The sequence below is a fragment of the Lagopus muta genome, chromosome 18 (assembly GCF_023343835.1).
Source record: "Lagopus muta isolate bLagMut1 chromosome 18, bLagMut1 primary, whole genome shotgun sequence".
NCBI classification, from domain to species: domain Eukaryota; kingdom Metazoa; phylum Chordata; class Aves; order Galliformes; family Phasianidae; genus Lagopus; species Lagopus muta.
The window spans coordinates 7,162,528-7,180,960 of NC_064450.1; the positions used below are offsets into that span (position 1 = coordinate 7,162,528).

The 18,433-nt window shown below is 43.8% G+C and overlaps 1 protein-coding gene across 2 annotated transcripts; it reads right to left on the reverse strand.

Annotated features, from left to right (window-relative positions):
* Positions 1 to 1,721: 1,721 nt before the first annotated feature.
* Positions 1,722 to 15,826, reverse strand: PRKAR1A (protein kinase cAMP-dependent type I regulatory subunit alpha). Of its 2 annotated transcripts, XM_048965025.1 has the most exons (12): positions 15,703 to 15,826; positions 14,961 to 15,024; positions 13,387 to 13,565; positions 8,359 to 8,532; positions 7,678 to 7,769; positions 7,289 to 7,350; positions 6,720 to 6,766; positions 5,958 to 6,116; positions 5,413 to 5,473; positions 5,011 to 5,132; positions 4,374 to 4,455; positions 1,722 to 2,338 (listed from the first exon to the last, which is right to left on the reverse strand). In XM_048965025.1, the coding sequence occupies exons 3-12, from the start codon at positions 13,561 to 13,563 to the stop codon at positions 2,166 to 2,168; spliced, it is 1,149 nt and encodes a 382-aa protein (XP_048820982.1). In that variant the 5' UTR covers positions 13,564 to 13,565; positions 14,961 to 15,024; positions 15,703 to 15,826; the 3' UTR covers positions 1,722 to 2,165. The 2 variants fall into 2 exon arrangements, with proteins under 2 accessions (XP_048820982.1, XP_048820984.1); XM_048965027.1 differs by lacking the exon at positions 14,961 to 15,024 and having other exon boundaries at positions 15,703 to 15,824.
* Positions 15,827 to 18,433: the final 2,607 nt, after the last annotated feature.

Here is an 18,433-nt window from a genome sequence, read left to right on the forward strand (position 1 = left end):
TCAGGTAACAATACAAAAATGGTCCTCTGGTTGACTATAGCTTTCTAGGGCAATAGACTTTATAAATTCGCTAAAGGTGGACTAGCAAAAATTACTTCTAAAGCCCCAAATGTTAGCTAAGGCAAAACTATGCCAATTGTGGTTTCAAACATATTTAAATTGCACACAAAGGTAAAGCTACAACTGTGATTAATATTTAACTCAGACTTAGCTGATTTATCTTAAAATCTTGTAGGTAAAACTACAAAAGGGAGTAAACAGCAAGCTAAAAAGATGCAGTAGTGAAACTCGATTAGAAAGCCTTATATAAAAAAATGTGCACTTCTGTGTGGAGCTCTAACTAGTTTACACAGTTTTTGGTGCTTTAAAGTAACATGAACACATGATGAAGGAAAAACCTGGATAGATCCAAAACTGAAGAGAACAGTTTTAGCAACAAAAAAAAAATTATAAAGTAAAAGTAGCATTTGCTTACTCCTTAAGGACTCTGGCAGAAGCAGTCTTCTCAATTTCTTGTGAAGACAGAACTCAAACCACAAGCGTTTAAATCCCACCACTGGGATTTCAGGTTTGGAAATACCCTTTTGTGAAAGCCCAATGCCCTCAGAATTACTTTGCATCAATTAGCAGGCTCTTCTTGACACGCCTGGGAGAAAGCCTGTTGGATCTGAATCCGTATCATCTCGGAAAGGAAATTAAACGAGGGCTCCATCTTGAGAAGCAGTTGCCCCATAAACGCAAAACCGCTTGCTGTCACTCCCAAATACAAACCTACACTACTGGATATAAATTACAGGGTAAAGGAAACCTTGAAACCTGCCTACCATTATTGAACCGTGGAATTCAGTACAAACCTGTGGGAAGTATTGGTGCACACAGAACGATGCAACACAGAGCTGGAAAATACTGAAATACGTTTAAGACTCCACGACATATTGAACTTGGGAGGGGGAAAAAAAAAAAGAGTATGAAATGCATCGTGTCATTTGGGCAAGTATGGAAAGAGAATAAGCTTTTTGTATTTAAACTAGACTCCTAATGATCCTTTTGAAAAATTCAGAGTTGATTTAAAAACAAGCATACTTAAAATGAGTGTTGCAGGGAAGTTAAAACGTTAAAGCGAGGCACGTTTTCTGCCTGGCAGTCTGACTAAGCATAATGGCATCTCTATGGGCCAGCACCCGCAACTAATGCTGCCCATCAATGCTTCAAAGTTTAAATTTCCCTGGTGTCAAAGGGACACGTGAACTGGTGACCATTAAAAAAAATAAGTCAACTGGGGAATACAAAGCAAGCAAGGGAAATAAAAAGTTTGCTTCCAATTTCTGCACCAGTGTAGTACCTGTGCACGACTAGCAGCTGGGCGGCTGCACCATCCCTATGTCCGTGTACTGGAGCCCAAAGTCAGGCATTGTATGGAACATTTGGTTCTTGCCACTTTGAACAGGAAGTTCAGGGCAAATCTATCACTAAAGAAAGAAGAAGGAAAGGATCAGTTGTGGCAAATCAGCAAATGAAGTAACAACTGCAGCAGTTTACCTGAACCATTAACCTCGAAAGCTTTGATTTACGCTTGACAACAACATAAGCAACCTTAAACCAGCAAACACAGGAACTATTAAACTGCTGAATTCCAACTGTGGCTTTCTTAGCAGCTGATGCCTCACGATTGAACCCAGGATTACAGTACCCAGAAAATCATAAAGAAAACCCCAAGAAGCTCAGTAACATGGGCAATTCTCATTTGGAAAGAAATACAGCAGGTTAGGACTACAGCCTTAAAATCTGTCCAATGATTTAAGAAATACCTTGAAATTCCCCCCACACCCTGCTACCTCCTTATTCTGTGGCAATTGTCACGGTGCCTGGAGATCTCTCCTTCAGTAAAGCAAGGCTGTGTTTGCTGTATTTGCCCGAGTTGGACACAGTTGCACAGAGAGAAGCTGTAACAGCAAACATCTCCATAGAACTTTTTCCTATGTATTTAATGGGACAGAGAGCACAGAACTAATATGCTCTAAATTAAAAATAGTACTATGAAAAGCTTTTTTTTTTTTTTTTTTTTAAACAGACAGGAAGCTGCAAATGCCAGTGGCCATGTGGCTCTGCACAAGGGTAATAAAGCAGTCTGCGTTGGTGAAGCACGTTGCTGAGGGAGGAAGGCTTCAGACAGACAGCGATACAAAACTGTTGTACTGCTGGATGTTTCGCTTGAGAATATCTGAGCACGGACCCAGGACACGTTCAAATCGGGGTCGATCGAGCTTCACACACTTCAACAGGCCACGAGCAACAACTGTGGCAGCACGGGGACGGTTCATCAACAGAGCTATTTCACCTAGAGCAACGGGAGAACGGGAGCAGTGTTACAAACCGAGGGGCGAGGAGTCACTTGTCAGCCTGCTGTATTTCAAACGGCTGCAGGAATTGAACCAAAGTTAATTCGGGTCTCAACGTTTATCAGAAGGAATGTTTATACAGTTACATTACAAGCAACTGGGTGGCCAGCATAAAGAAGAACAACACCTTTGTCTGCTATTCTTTTTTTAATTATTCAGCAATCTCTGTTTCAGTGTTTCCCTTATTTGAAAAAGGGTCACATCTCAGTCAACTATGTAACTTTCCTTCAAGCAGCCATTTTTCTAATGTGTAAGACATTTCTAATGTGTAAGACATGTTGCTGACCAATTCAGACCTCTGTGACGCTCAGGACAAGACCATGCTATTCAAGTAATAACCTCAGTGCACAAGACAGAAGCTTTTGACCAATACCTAGCCAGAATTAACAACCCTACCTTGCCACTGGAGGTAAGAATGAGTATCTCAAGTCTGGGATTCCCATTTCATAAGTTACACACAAGCACATCAAAAGCTTTGTTTCAAATGCATGTTACAACTGCTGAACAACATATTTTGAAATTAAGCTTTCTTCGAGCCATTCCTTCCTTCAGTGGTAGCAGCTATGCCTAACAATCCTAGCCATGAGCATGAAGTCACTGCATCAACTTCTGGGGTGGTTTGTTTTTAAGCAGTTGAACAGGTTATGCTCCTGTTCAGGACTAAGGAAAGAACACAGGGATCCTCAGAGAATAAATCTGCCTGCATTATCAGAGGGAATGTTCAAAAGAAAGGAGAAAACTTCCTCGGTGCCAATTAAAACCTCAAACTCGCCAGCCTCCAAAACACAGGCTTGCAAAAAAGTAGGTTCTAAGGGAGACTTAAAGCCTCAGGGACACCTGAACACAACACCAGGATAACATTCAGTGCAGTAGTAGGAAATTCAAGGATATACATACCAAGGGAGAGATTGGAAGAGACCAGTGTTTGACATAGGTAGAACAAACATCTAGCACCAGGTACTGAGCTAAGCAAACCTCTAGCCAGATTGAACACTACCAGGGCACTGCTGAGCACAGCCCCCTCCAGGCCTTGAAACACAGTATTTGTTGATTACATCACCTACAAAGCTGAAACACCAGACAACCAGAACGCTTTTGCAAGAGGACAGCTCAAAAAAAATAATGAGAGAACGTATCTTAAACCTGAAGGGAAAAAATATTAGCCTTTTTGTTTTCTGAAAGAAGGAAGTGTTTAAATATTAAATAGTTGGTTCTCAACAGATTTGAGGGGGTGGGAAAAGATTAATTCTCTTTTGAAGAAGCTTTGTTTGAGTGCTTCAAGGCATTGTTCCTCTGAACCTAAAATGAGACAGTCAGGAATATCCTGTTATGCACCGTTACATTATTCTCCAAGAATGCCCTGTGAGCATACACGTCCAGTCCTCACCTGTGATCAAACAGATCAGTGTGCATTAGGAACTTAGCTTTTTTATTTTTTTGCTAGCACATACAGGCTTTTTCAAGCCAAAGCATTTTTTTCTATCATGTAACTTTTAGCTTAGTAAAAATACCTTCAACAGAAGGCAGAAGAGACCTTGATTTGCACCAAGTCCTGCACCCAGTCTTAAGCTTCCCTGTGCAAGATGCTGGCATGAAACAAGTCCAGCAATGCCAGCCAGATGGTTATGGGACTGCATAGGCTGTACAGAGAGCTGCTGGAGGAACTGGTCAGTTTGATCTTTACAGGGGAAGGCTTTAAGTGAGACTGTGGGATTTCCATCCCTGGACACAAATTGCTGTAGGGAGGTCACACCAAATCATCATCCTTCCAAACAGCAACACTCCACAGCTACCACTTCTCTGTAACAGGCATGCACACCTGAATGTCAGGTGACTGACACTGAGTGAACCACACGAATCAGACAAAACAGTGATTAAGCAAATCCACCCCATCGCTGTCACCCACAGCAGTCATCACCACAGGTGAAAGCTGACAGTGGCATATGGCACCACTGCAGCCACTAAAGAACTTACCAAAATAATCAGAAGGTGCCAGTCTGCCCACTTCAACAAATTCTTCATTTTCTGATCGACGCTGTAACACTGCAGCTGTGCCCTTTAATGAACCACAGCAATTAGACAATTGGAATTTCTGCTATCGCTTCAATTACTGAATTCCAGAATGAGCTGCTTTGCAGAAACAACTGTTATGATGTCAGTCTTTAAAAACCAATTCACAGTTCATGCATAGTTCATAGACTGCTCCATGAGAACAACTGGCCTTCCTTCTTTAAGCTTAAAAGATCGTGGGTGTTCACCTTCTGCAGCACTGATCTCTACCCAATTTTCTTGCACCAATATTACAGTACAGTTTGCAACACCACCACAAGCAGGATATTATTAGCTATCTAGTAATATGTCTCTTTACTCTCCTGAACAGGATAAATGGTTTAAGCCAGAAACACTTTTTTTTTTCCCTGGAATTGGCATTTATAAAAATAGCAAAACTAAATATAAGCTTTTGCATGTCCAGCAAGATTATATCTCATGAGGAATTCTCTAAAAGTACATTCCAACATTTCATTTTTCTCTGAATATCTATTTAAGGGCAGAACAAACAATGTTAAAAACATAGACAAACTTACAAGGTTTTGATTTTAGTCTTGCTTACCTCCAAGATAATGAAGAACTCATCTCCTGGCTCTCCCTGGACCACAATCTTTTGCCCATCCTCAAACTGTACTGGTTCTAAGGCATCAGCTACAGTAAGGCGCTCCCACTTGTCCAGAGATTCTAGAGAGTTAAGTGTTCATTAACAGCTCGTCTTTTTGAGGTACAAATCACACACTTTCCTCCACCCTTAGAGACAAGACAGCATATTTCCAGCTGCAGTTGGGCACTGTGCAGCAAGACTTCAATTACAATTATTTTTGAATGATGCAGAACAGCAACACAGACTTTGCAGTCCGTTCAACACGTTACCACAATAGCCTGTAATCACAGTGATGCTGAGGAACAGCTTAATTGTAATGGGGCAATTTATTCCACTTTGGAACAACATCTTTGTACTTACCCAATATAGACACTTTACTGAGGAATTCCTCATACATCTTTCTCTTTCTTAAAGTACTCCCCTATGGAGAAAAAAAAAGCACAAAATGAAACCACAAAAAAAATGGGTTCTTTTGTCTGGTTCTCACTTGATGTCAGAATTCAAATAAAATTCAATATAAAAATATACAGCTTCACCTGATATATTACATCTCACCCCACGCAGCCCGAGCCCACAGGACTAAGTGACAATTTAACCAGGAGGGGGTATGTTTTCAATCCAGAGAGCTACACCTCATAGGTAGCACAGGAATTGATTTCTTCACCAAAGTGAGATTCCTCCTGCCCCATTCCTGCTAAGTGCATCCTGAACGATAAGCCCTCTGACTGCACAAGACATAAAGCAGGATTTTGTACACACAACTCCAACAAAACACAAGCACAGACAGAAGGTCAAGTAACCAACAGAAGTTGACTGAAGGGTAAAAGCAAAAGCACAACTGCAGGTTAGCAGACAGCTACTCGAGTCACTGGTGGAAAGCACACACCAGCTAGACAAATACTTGCCATCAAGATCCTTCTGTAGCTATCTCTGTCAATGCCCCACAACTTCACATTTGTCTTCGCTTTGACAGTTGCTGCACGGGGAGTTCCATATATAAGGGCAAGCTCTCCAAAGCTTCCTCCTTCACCAACACTGGTTGCCCACTCATTGTTCACATAAACCTGAAAGCCAAAGCCCACAGTGTCTGGAAGGCTGGTCATGGAATGTGATGTGATGCTCCCACGACCCTGCATTTCCTTCATAATGTAGGGAAATTCTCACATCTACATAGTCAATGTGGATTATTTCAGGATTTCACTAACACTTCACACCCAACCCCAAACCCCATCTTAAGCTTTATTTCCATTGACAAAGAGCCTGCTGTCCACATCATGTGCACAGAGACTAGAGATGCAGACCCAAAGACCTTTGGATAGGAAATAAAATCTCAGAAAGCCTCAATGAAACACAGAGGACTTGAAAGGACTTTCAAAAAGCTGTCACAAAAATTGCATCAAAAGCTATGGATGATTTGGATTAGAAAATAAAAAAGCCTGTCATTCTTAAAGCCTGTCCCATGCCTTACCTTGACTCTAAACTTGTAAAGTATTGGTACTTTATTAACATCTGAACAATTCATCTTGAAGTTAAACACAATTCATAGTCTCTGCAGTCAGACTAAAGAATCAATAAAGAGCAAAATAGCTCCAAAGGAAAATTAGCTTCTACCAGTTCCCTTCTGTTAGGGATGAATGCATCATTAATAAGCTACCAATAATGCTTACATCCATTTCTCCTTGATCAACAACGTAGAAGTTATCACCTTCATCACCTAAAAACAGAAAATCAAAAATCAAATACACAAAAAAAAGTAAAGCTAGGCAAACATACTTCTACAAAACCACAAAACCAGCATCTCTAACAGCTTTCATGAGCTGAATGTAATGAGGTTGGCAGAGACATTTTGCACAGCTGGGAGGGTGAAATACCACATTTTGTTCCCTTCACACTCTTCTTAGTCCTGTGAAAAAGGACAGCTAGTGGTATGTAGTACATCAGCCACATTTCCAAGAATGATGGAAAGGCATACTGGATCCAAAAACTGTCATAAAGTATTCTACAGAGTCATTAGATCACAATCTTTCCAACAGATAACATGTGATGAAACACAATATTCCCACAACTGCTCCACTCCTTACTTCAGAGCAGGAGCTGTGCTTCAGTTAACATCACAAGGAAGGGTCACCTCACCCAGAGAGGGCTTTTTTCTTCCCAAGCAGCACACTAACAAGAGCCTTAGGTCACAGCCTGCCCACCATCTCCAACATTTATCAATGTCAGCACTGTCACTTGCCTTGCTGTATGACAGTCTCGCCTGCAATGTAAGTGACGGGGAACATCGCATCGAAGATGTCACTGAAAGAAGGATACCAAAGTTACACAACTCATCACACAGCAACCTGATCCAGTGGAAGGTGCCCCTGCCCACAGCTGCACGGCTGGAACTTTAAAGGTCCCTTTAAGTGATCTTTAAAGGTCCTTTCCAACCCCAACTATTCTGTGATACTGCGCAGGCGTTCGTACATCTCCAACCTCAACCAACTTTTCCAGCTGTCTCTACTGCTGTAAACAGGCCGTGCAACTTTGTATTTTACTATAAGAATGCAAAGTTACATGCAAGTTGTAACTTTTACCTTCGCATTTTACTATACTTTTCAGACTTCAACACAGATTTATTCCTACCTTCTCTCATTATCATCAAGATGGGCAAACAGCACATTCTTCTCAATAGCTTTTGCCAATGCAGCCATAGTTTTATAATCTTTTGGAATAACCTAGGATAAAAAAAAAAGTAACTGATTCAATTTCAAAAGAAAATCTTCTGCACTATCCAGGACAAACAAATGACTCAAATTGCTACAGAACTCAAGTCTTTCAGACTCTCTCAAGCACTCTAGCTCTAAGAAACAAATACAGTCAACATTTACAGCTAGTTTATACAGAAGGTAAATAAAACATTGATTCTATGCAACCATAAAAACATAATTCCATGTTAAGTTTGTAGTTTCTTTTCACAATTGCAACTTATTTCCCTAAGAATAGCAGCTCTGCCTTTGGGCTAAGCCTAATACTGCTGCAGCTGCTGGAAGCTCTGTGTGCAAGTATTAAAAATACATACAAATGTATGTGTGTATATATAGACACACACTACTTCAAAGGGAAAGGATCAGAACTGTGTAAAAATGATTTGTCTGCATGACAAACTGAAGAGCTATACACACAGGTCTGAATCTTACTGTCATCACACCACCTAACAGGCTACAGGCTTAGTGTTACTTAATACACTGGATATTAAGCAGTCTTAGGTAAACTCTGAGTGCACGTGCACCTCTTGGCAACATTAGAGGAAAAAAATGAGAGCACCTTTCTAACATAAGATGCAGCATCCTCCTCTGTATAGACTTCTGCACTGATGGCCCCTCGTCTTCTTCGGCCCTTGACCACAGGGTTCATAGGAGGAGGAGGAGAGATTTCATCCTCCCGTGAGTCTGAGCGTGAACCAGACTTCTGTTGGTTTAACAACTGTTTTGTTTCCTCCTGAACAGGAAAGAAGAGATATTTGTGTCACGTAATCCACTAAAGGAAAAAAAAAGCAGTTACATATCATATCCCAATTTAGCCTGCCAGTGCAAGGGAGCTTCCTGTGTCCTATTACTCTCACATTAAGGCAAGCAGGAGATTACAGCAAGCATGATCAAATGCCTTACTGAAGCAGACAGAAGATATGCCTTTGCTAACATTCACGTCACAGTGGTGTTTATTTTAATAAATTACACTAACAGTTAATTAACTTGAGAAGCACAAACAATTTGACTTTACTTTCCACTAGCATATTCAATAAGCAATGAAAAAAAGCCTGCAGAAGAGAAAGCCATTTTCCCAAGAGCGCACACAGCAGTTCCTTCCCTGAGCTGCAGGGTGTTAAGCCTTTTATTCCTTTGAAGGACAGAAAAACAACTCCTCTGAAATCCCTGCTACACGAGAAGCTTTTGAAACAAGGTGAAGTCACGGACCAACTCAATGCTTGGTAACCATGGGTTATTTTAGGAGAAAGAAACGCAAATGTAGCTTACAGAAGAGGTGCAGAAAGGATGCTAAGGGCCAAACGGTATCTTCCCTCAAACCACAGATCTGCCAGCTGAGTACAATGCTACACATGTTCCTTATTTCCCACAGCTGCTTCCTGGGTTGTGTTGTACTAATACTGGGGAAAGCCAGCATGCTTGGAATAAAGTGAATTCTAGCCGCATCAATGCTATGATTCGATCCTTTCACATACCAGAAAATTCACCTTACTTAACTAAGAAAAAAAAAAAAGCCAACCTCACAGCCAAAACATTTGAGTCATAACAGCTCAAATGACTTTCTCCCTGCCATAAGGCAAGAGGGTTTGGGGACATGTTTGAACAGAACAAGGAGCCATCTGTTCTTTGAGGACTCCAGGCACATAAAAGCCGGGCTTGTCCCCACGTCCTTGATAAACCCTTCCCCCCCAGCCTGGCTGCCACAATCCACTCCGGAGGTACACAGAGGCCATGTGTAACTCCACCACTTTGAGGAAAGGGACCTCAGCTAACCATTACAGCGAGTTTACATTTTGTACTTCTCAGATAGCCAAAGAGCAGCGATCCGTCAAACCGCCCCGCGCTTCCTGCTCTGTGTTCATTAACAAAATAGTGCCACATTTCCAACTGCTGGGGCAAGGAATATTTAAAGCCTTGGCACTTATTTAGAAAGCAAACATCAGCTGCCGTGACGTTTCCAGTATCACACAGGATACACAGACCCTGCAAATGCCAGAGGCAGAAGCACTTCGGCAGCGCTGAGGGAGGGAGCTGCACATCACAGTGCTGCACACGGAGAGAAAATAACTGCTGACTCCTGCCTGCTCTGAGACTTAATGCTGTTACATTAACAACAAGCCTGTTACTGTAGGCCATGTGGATATGCAAAGGTTACACGTGGCTAAGATAAAAGATTCAAGTGTTGCAGCTAGTCTGGACGTTCTGCTGATCACCTAGGGACAGGATTGTCCCTACAAGACAAATCACCACGTCCACGTTACTGCAGGACAGCTCTGTGCCATTCGGAAGGGACAAGCTGGGATCTCACTGGTTCCATTACAGAAGCTTTCCATGTATTCATGTTTTTAAAATATACCTTCTATCATTTCTGATGCTGTGTTATATTACACCACTTGATTGGAGATAAATTACACCAGGCCCTGACCAAAAAGTCACAGCTGCTCCTTTCAGGTACCTTAGAATCTAACCAGAGTGAGGAAACATATTTGTTCAAGTTTAGAAGCTCTTCAAATTAAAGCAAATACTGAAGAAAAGCCCCTATAACCACAACATGGATTATTACTAAAGCCAGCCTACTTATTGCATCCAAATGTTCAACCTGACCTCTCAGCTGACAGAGCAGCTCACACAGATTTTACTGTCAGTGACCACAATTGTACATTCCATTGATCCTGACAGATAAGAAATCATTTTTAAAGTTCATCTGCATTATTACTTATGAGTGGAAAAAAAAAAAAAGCATTAGGATAACAGCTTCTCATCATCATGTTTGAATTCTTTCAGCTACTGAAGACCACTATGATTTCAGAATTATTTTGGGCACTATACACTCTAGTATCTGGTAGTTGTCATTAGAATCATAGAATGGGTTGAAAAGGACCACAATAATCATCCAGTTTCAACCCCTGCTGTGTGCAGGGTCACCAACCACCAGACCAGGCTGCCCAGAGCCACATCCAGCCTGGCCTTGAATGCCTGCAGGGATGGGGCATCCACATGACACCAGAAATAGTTGATTACTTCTGGTTAACTTCATTTATATCAGCTCTCCACCATCCCTTTTTTCCCTCCAAAACAACTCACTTAAACTTGAAGGATATTTCGGTATGCATTCGTGGAGGCAGGCCAGACGATGGGGAACAGGCACAGTACTTAGACAACAATCTTCAGCTTCCCAATTTCAGTTTTGCACAAAGCCCAACACACACATGCAGCAAATCCACCAGGCAGGCTGCAATACCAATCTCTGCATTAAGTTTCCACAGCTTCCACTGCAGAACCCAGCCAAGCTCAGCACCAGCTAGCTATCAGCTGTCAGTGTGCACTTGTATTATCAGCCCCGTTTGCAAAGCAAAGCCAACAGCAGCCATAGTGCACCACAGACTGATTGTATGCATGTTATTTTATCTGAGCATAGTGATAAAATTCACACGAAAGCTTTCATAGCTGAAAAGGACACGTGAATTCCTACTGTAACTACATCAGAGGCAGTAATTTTAACGTTTCCGAGCAATAATTCAACAGCAAATTTAAACATCTTCGATGCATGGGAGTAACATGACAGTGAATCAGCCCGGTGGAAGACATGACTTGTCAGGAGAGAAAAATAGAACCCACACTTCATGTTCAGATGGGGTTCCTCCAGAAGCTGGCCTCAATCAAAGCTTTAAAACACTCCATCTCAACCTCAGTTTCATTCAGTGCAACACTTGAAAATTAGATGGGAAAGTTGCTCTGCTTTCAAAGGACAGAACAGATGTCACTCCTGGAAAACATGTTGTTTCACACACTTTTGCTGGACTGGTGCTAAGTACCAGGTTAGAGCTGGTTAATAACAGTAGCACAGCCACTTTTATCAGACTGAACTGTGAAACTACCTCAAGAAAGACGTAGCAATTTTTATATTCAACAATACAAGAAGGCTACAGTTCCACCGGCAGCTATAGCTGCATGAGTTGGCACATGTAACCCATGCCAAAACTGCTCCTAACAAGAGGCCTTAAACAAAATTCTAAGAGTAATTTCAGGGGAGAAGCGTTATCTAACCAGTTTTATTTTCAGCTTCCTTGTAGGCTGATGGAGTGCATGGACAGCCTCTCTGCACCAGAAAAAAAGAAAGTTGTTCGTCTCCAAAATACACAGTGAGAGAGATGGCAAGCCTAGCTCTGACCTTATAGACAAATTATCTTTAGAACTAATTATTGCACACTGAACATCAGAACAGGATTGAAATGCTTGTTTTATGTCCCTTCCTGCCTCTGCTTATGGCTTATTCTAAGTTCTACCTCCTAACTGCAGAACAGTTTTCTTTGATAGTTTTTAAAGCAACGTTACCACAAGCACTGATACCCCAAACTGTACCATATATCAGTATTAGAAACCCAAGAATACAAGGCAGGAAAGCTGGCATGGTAGAAGGTGGGGACTAAGGATTTTTAGGACTGCAATCTGGGCTGCTGCTGGGATTTTGAAAGAGAACACACTCAAGATGTTACACACAATAACAATAAGAAGAAATACCACAGAGTTCTTCTGCACCTAACAAGCAAATTGCTCCTCAAGCACACAGCAAGCCACAGGAGGTACATCTGCAACATATGATCACCTTCTAGTACCTATCACAAGCACTTCCATTAGAAGACTACTTCCACTACGCATACCTACACTCTCTACAGCATTATTATTATTTATTTCAGCAATTAATAACTACCTAGAATTAAAAATAAAAAAGGACAAAGACACAGTTCCCATGTAAGATGGATTGCAGCACCTGCAAGTAACTGCTGTGCAAGGTCACAGCTACATTAATTACCAACAAGCTGTGCCGAGTACAGTGGTTACAGCTAATCTTTCTTCTGCATTAGCCTTTAAAAACTCTGTTTTTCACAGCATATTACTTTCTTTCAGCTTAAGATATTGTTATATTCAATGAACTGTTCAAATTAATGTTGAGTTGATTCAAATACAAGCAATGAAATGAAAACTCTCTTCATTCCCAAGATCACAGAAAGAGATCTTCAGGACAAGTGAGAGGCACAACAAAGCAAAACGCTAACACTCAGTTCCCAACAGAATGAAGAAACAGGCTTGCTGTCTTAGAAATCAGGAAAATAAGTGCTTCCATTTGATTTCAGCTAGGCCTGGATAACTACCACTGGCCTGCTGCTGTTTTGTACCTGAATCTTTGCAATCAATTTGCCTCAACAGAAGAAACCAAACGTGCATCGCCAGCAGCTACCAGGGTCACACAGCACAGTTACCATCTGACCACAGACAGGATCGTGTGTCCCATCTGTCAGCTTCTATGAGTAAACACTAGATTGGGATCACATGTGCATCCCAGGTGGATGAGTCTCCTTGCCAGTTTAGTTCTGTCACAACAAAGCAAGTAAGGCAAGAGGTGCTCTCATACCACAAGCCACTGGCAAACACTACAGAAAATGCCATTCGTTCTCCAAAAGCAACAGGCCCAGCTCCAAACAGCCAACACAAACATGGGCCAAACTGGAAGCTCAGCCACTAAATCAAGTTGAGCAGTACGAATTTCAGCTGATCTGCTCTCTTCACTCCCAGTGCTTATTTTTACCTTCTCCAGTCTTTCAAAGTATTCTCTCAGGAATCCCATGGGTCGGTCAGGTCTCACTGTGCACAGCTGCACAATGCAATCCTTCAGAAGTTGCTGGATGTTGTGTTTTTGGACATAAAGCTCACATTCCCGAAGACTGCGCTCCTCCTCACTGCTGCTGCTGCTGGAAGTTGCCATTGCTGAAAAGAAAAAGAGAAGGTTAAAGAAGTAGTGGAAAAGCAGATGGTGCTGCCCAGCACAGTCAGATGTTATACTGCTTCAAGGAAAATCACGCTGCATTATCACCTTACTGACATCACTGGATAAAGTCATCTTCATATCTAAGATCAGTAACAAAGCTAAAGTGTGAAAGAAAAAACTACGAACTTATTTAGTAGAAGTCATTTAGAAGAAATAAGAACTGAGTGCTCCATATACACAGGCAGAAGAAGTGCATCTGATTAAACTGAAGAAACCTCAACAATTCAAGCCCTGCGAGCACTCAATATCAGGGAAGGTTCTCATCTGAACTTTCTGATGAACGCTGTATGGTCTGTATGGGGTGCTCTGGTTTAAGCTGAAGCACCACACCGCTATTTGCTCCCCTTCTCCATTGGGATGGGGGAAGGGGAAGTAAAACTTGTGGATTGAGATAAAGACAGTTTAACGTGATAGAAATGAAAGGAGGGAGGGGAAAAAAAACAACAAAGCAAACAAAAACCACAAAACAAGTGATGCACAATGCAATTGCTCACTGCCTGCTGCATGATGCCCAGTCTGCCCCCAAGCAGCAGCTGCCCCTCCAGCCAACTCCCCCAGTTTTATTGCTGAGCATGACACCATGTGGTACAGAGCATCACTTCAGCCAGGTGGAGCAGCTGTCCTGGTTCTGTCCCTTCCCAGCCCCTCAGTGGCTTGGTAGCATGAGAAGCTGAAACAGCCTCTGCTCAGCGTAAGCACTGCTCAGTAACGGCTGTAACACTGGTGTGCTATCAACACAGGTTTCCTCCCAAACCCAAAATATAACACCATATCAGCTACTGTGAAGATTAACTCTATCCCAGTTGAAACCAGGGGCCAGGTGGTGATGATCAGGAGATCAGTGGGCAGAAAGTGGGAACCTGAGAGGCAAGCACTGCAAGTATTCGGAAGTGAAATGTGCTAAGGTCAAACCAAAGCCAGCTCACCAAATGCACATCAGTAGCAACTGGGGAATTAGAAACATTTATCTTAAAAAAAGTTCCTTATTTAAATTGTTTTATAACTACCTTCATGAATACACTGCAATCCCCCAAATACCTCTCCAGCTGTGGATTATCAGGAGGGCACCCTGAGGCATACCTGCCACACTGTCAGGCTTTAAGGAGAGTTTGGAATCACAGTACCAGTTGCAAGGCTTTGAAAAAACAGTATCAAGTCTGATCTCTTTTATCTTTCATGTTATAAAATTATGTTAATATATTTATACATATATGCATGTGTTTATAAAATCAATGTTGAGTCTTTTTTTTTCCTTCTTCATAAAATAGCTAAAGAAATTGCTGGGAAATAAATGGTTCCTCAGGGCATTCTTGATGAAATATAAAGAAAGTTACCTGGCTCAGAGACAGCTGCAACAGCTTAGGACTACTGAGTGAGAAGCGTTGATCTCAGGATCAGCTTTAGGAAGAGAAGGGGGAAAGGAAAAAAAGGATTCAGACGAAGCAATGTTGAGATGCCATGTCACCAAGCTGCCACACCGCGTGCTTCATAAGCAGCAATAGGTGGTATAACACCGCACCTCTTGGAATTGTGCTGGGATTACAGGAGGCACAGAGCTAACACAGAGCCGCAAACGCTTCCAACAGGTTACAGCCCCGGGCAGCCACGTTACACACCGCACAGACACTGAGCGCGGCCTCGAAACGACTGAAGGAAGCCTTTCCTTCCTCCCGCTGCTCCTTTCGCTCCCCTAACAGCGCGCTGAAGGTCAGCGCTAACGAGGAGCCCCAGGGAAGCCGTGGCCGCGGGGGGGGGGGCCCGCTCGCTGCTCACACAGCCCCCCGCCCCCCCAGGCCCCACCCCGCAGGGTGAACCCCTCCGCCGCGTGGATTTCCTTTTCTTCCTTTTTATCGCTTGAACGCTTTCGTTTCCAGCGACTGAGCCCCGCGCGGCCCCTCACAGCGCAGCCTCAACTGCGGGGCCTACAGCCTCGGGAACAGCCGGGCTTCGCTACCGGCCACTGGGCCGCTCCCTACGGCCGGGCCCGCCCCCAAAGCCCGCGAGCTTCCCCCACTCGGCCCCACCGCACCGCGGCCGTTCCCGCCGTGTCCCCCACAGGCCGCACCCGGCGCTCACCTGGCGCGGGCGGCTCTGCCGGGCCCTCAGCGCCCCCGCCCCGCCTCGGCCTCACAGACGGCAGCGGCTCCCACCGGAAACCGACGGATTCGGCCAATCAGCGCTCGGCGTGACGTAAATGCGCCTCGCTCTCACCCGGAGCCGTCGCCGCGGTAACCTTAAAGGGACAGCGCCGTTCTGTGCAACGCTAGGAGATAAGGCGTTCGCCACTGCGCCTTTAAGATGCGCCGCTGAGGGGAGCGGGCCTGGCTGGCGTTAAGGCTGGGGCCGCCCTGTGGGCGGGAAGCGCTGTGTCAGTGTGGGCGGAGCTGCGAGTGCGGCCTGGCGTTAGGGCGGAGTCGCACAGGTGGTGCGGGTTAAGAGTGCGGGTGGAGCGACGTGCCGCTCGGTACAGCATGGGGAGACGTGCTTTGGCCTGTCGCATGAGGAGCTAACGGGATAACGGGGCAGCCGGGGCGCCGAATGTTACGGCGCTGAACCAAAAGTCTTACAATAAACACCGAGTTTGTCCCAGTGCTGAGGGCCCGTCAACGTGTGTGCAGTGCTGTTCTGACAAGTCCTGCTGCCTTCCCGGTCCCATCTGGAACAAAGATCTCTCCGTGTGTTAAACCTGTTCTGCAGCGTTAGAGAACGAGTTTGCTGCACAGCTTAACCTTGGTGCAATCCTCTGCTGAGCCAGAGTTCACGTGGCAATGCAGCAGTGTGATGAAGGGAGCAGGACAGGCTTTAAAGGGAGCCAACCTGCGGTTCCTCTTGTTAATGGTGTGCAAATCCTTCGCTGGGAGCCTGCACAGACTTACCTGGGAAGTTAAATCATGCTTCTCATGTTTGTATGCAGCCGTGTGTTAATTCTTAGTGCGTTAAAGACAGAAGAAATTAAAAACAAAAGGCTCTGCCATTTAGTCTGGGTTGAATTGCAGTGAAACCCTAGCGTTAACTGTCTAATTAAATAATGAACGTTCCTCAGTAAATAACTTGCATTACCATCAGCACTGTTCCCACAGCTTTCAGTTCCCACTATTTCATGCATTAGAGTTTCTCATGAAGCAATTGTTTGAGGCTGTGGCTGCTGAAGAGCAGAGAAGAGCTGCCCAGACTGCTGAGAGAGTGACAGAGCCAGCAAGCCATGGGGCACAGGGGGAAGGTGAGCCTGTGATTTCACAGAGCTGCACTCACTGTGTCTCGTTGTATTTAATAAGAATTCCACTGAATCATTTTTCTGATTTCAGTTTCATCTCCTATCCTGTAAGAGACGCTGTCCTAACACACCACTGTATGATCTAGTTTGTAGACAAATCCAGAAGTGAGCCCCGGCTCAAACCCCAACAGCAAGAACCACGGGTTGGCACAGCAGTGACTTCAGTGATGGTGACCATCACATGTCCTCCTGGTGGGACACTCATTTTCCTAGACTGGTAAACACCGCCGGAGTCTGAGAATGGATGGGGGGAGACGACTCCCCAGGCAGGGCTGTGAATCATCCTGTGCCACTGCACAGACTTGCAGAAAGCTGCAGATAGGACTTACTGGATTTTAGGAGTCTGATTACTGTCATTTTTAAACCAAGAAACACTGCCTGAAGTTTGTTCTTTTTGGAAGGAAATAGCAAAGGCAAGTGCCACAGGCCAAGTTCATCCTTGGTTGGCATTCACAGGATTCAGTAGTTATGTCAAACCTACATCTGGCTTCAAACAGCAGTTACTATTATTTTACATGCTCTCCCAAGCCAAGAGTTAAAAGGACAGACACTGTGGATGTGTAGGAATCCATGGCCCGGAATATACAAAGATTCTGAGGGCCCTGCAAATTTAGAGGTGTTGGCTACCCGGTACCTTGGAGGACCTGGAGCTGTAAGACCACTCCTCTGCTCTTCAGTTCATGTAGTTAGCCACTTCTGCTTCATCTTCATAATGAAGGAGTCAGCTGCACCATTTTCATGATTAAAACCAGCACCCCTCTTCAAGGTCATCACACTTCCTTCACTGATGGAGTGAGAACGGCACATCGTCATTCTTAGGCATTTTGTTTACCTCCATTCTGCGTTAAGTCATGTAGGATTACATATTCCTGGTCTCATAAAAGACCAATAAATTTGTCTGTGAGAAGCATCTGAACTATCCCTAGAGATAATTTGTTTGCTTTTTAACAAAGCTTCCCAGAAGTTCTTACAAAGGCTAAATTTATGACTTTAATTTTTATGGTGCTGTTTATCAACATGGTGTTCAACAGTAATAGAAGCTGAGAATGGTCAGTGGGAAGGAAAAAAAGCAAGGCTTTCTACACTTTTTACCACCATGCAATCCTGTAAACCCCACAGAGATACTGACTCAGTATTATCCTGTGAGCATAAAGCATTGCAGCATTAGGAAGCAGATGAGAGCAGAGCAGCACAACAGAACTGCTAAAGGGAAGGAAGGCTGGGCCAAGGCTGCTGGGTAAGAAAACTGCAGATGGAACAGGATGGCAAAGGGAGAGGCTATGAGAAGAGCTAGAGGAGCATAAGAGCAGCTTGAAGGTGAAGTGGCTGAAGAGTCACTGGATCACTAGGCAAGGAAAAATATCTCCATGAAGAACTGCAGTCTGACAGTGGGGCAGTGAGTAGGGAGGTTGAGGAAGGGAAGATAAGCCACAATGAGAAATAAGGGCACAGAAGAAGTCTATCCCTGCTGCATGTATAGAAGAAGAAAATAGGTTCCTGATAGGTTCTTCATGGCAGCAGAATTGACAAGGC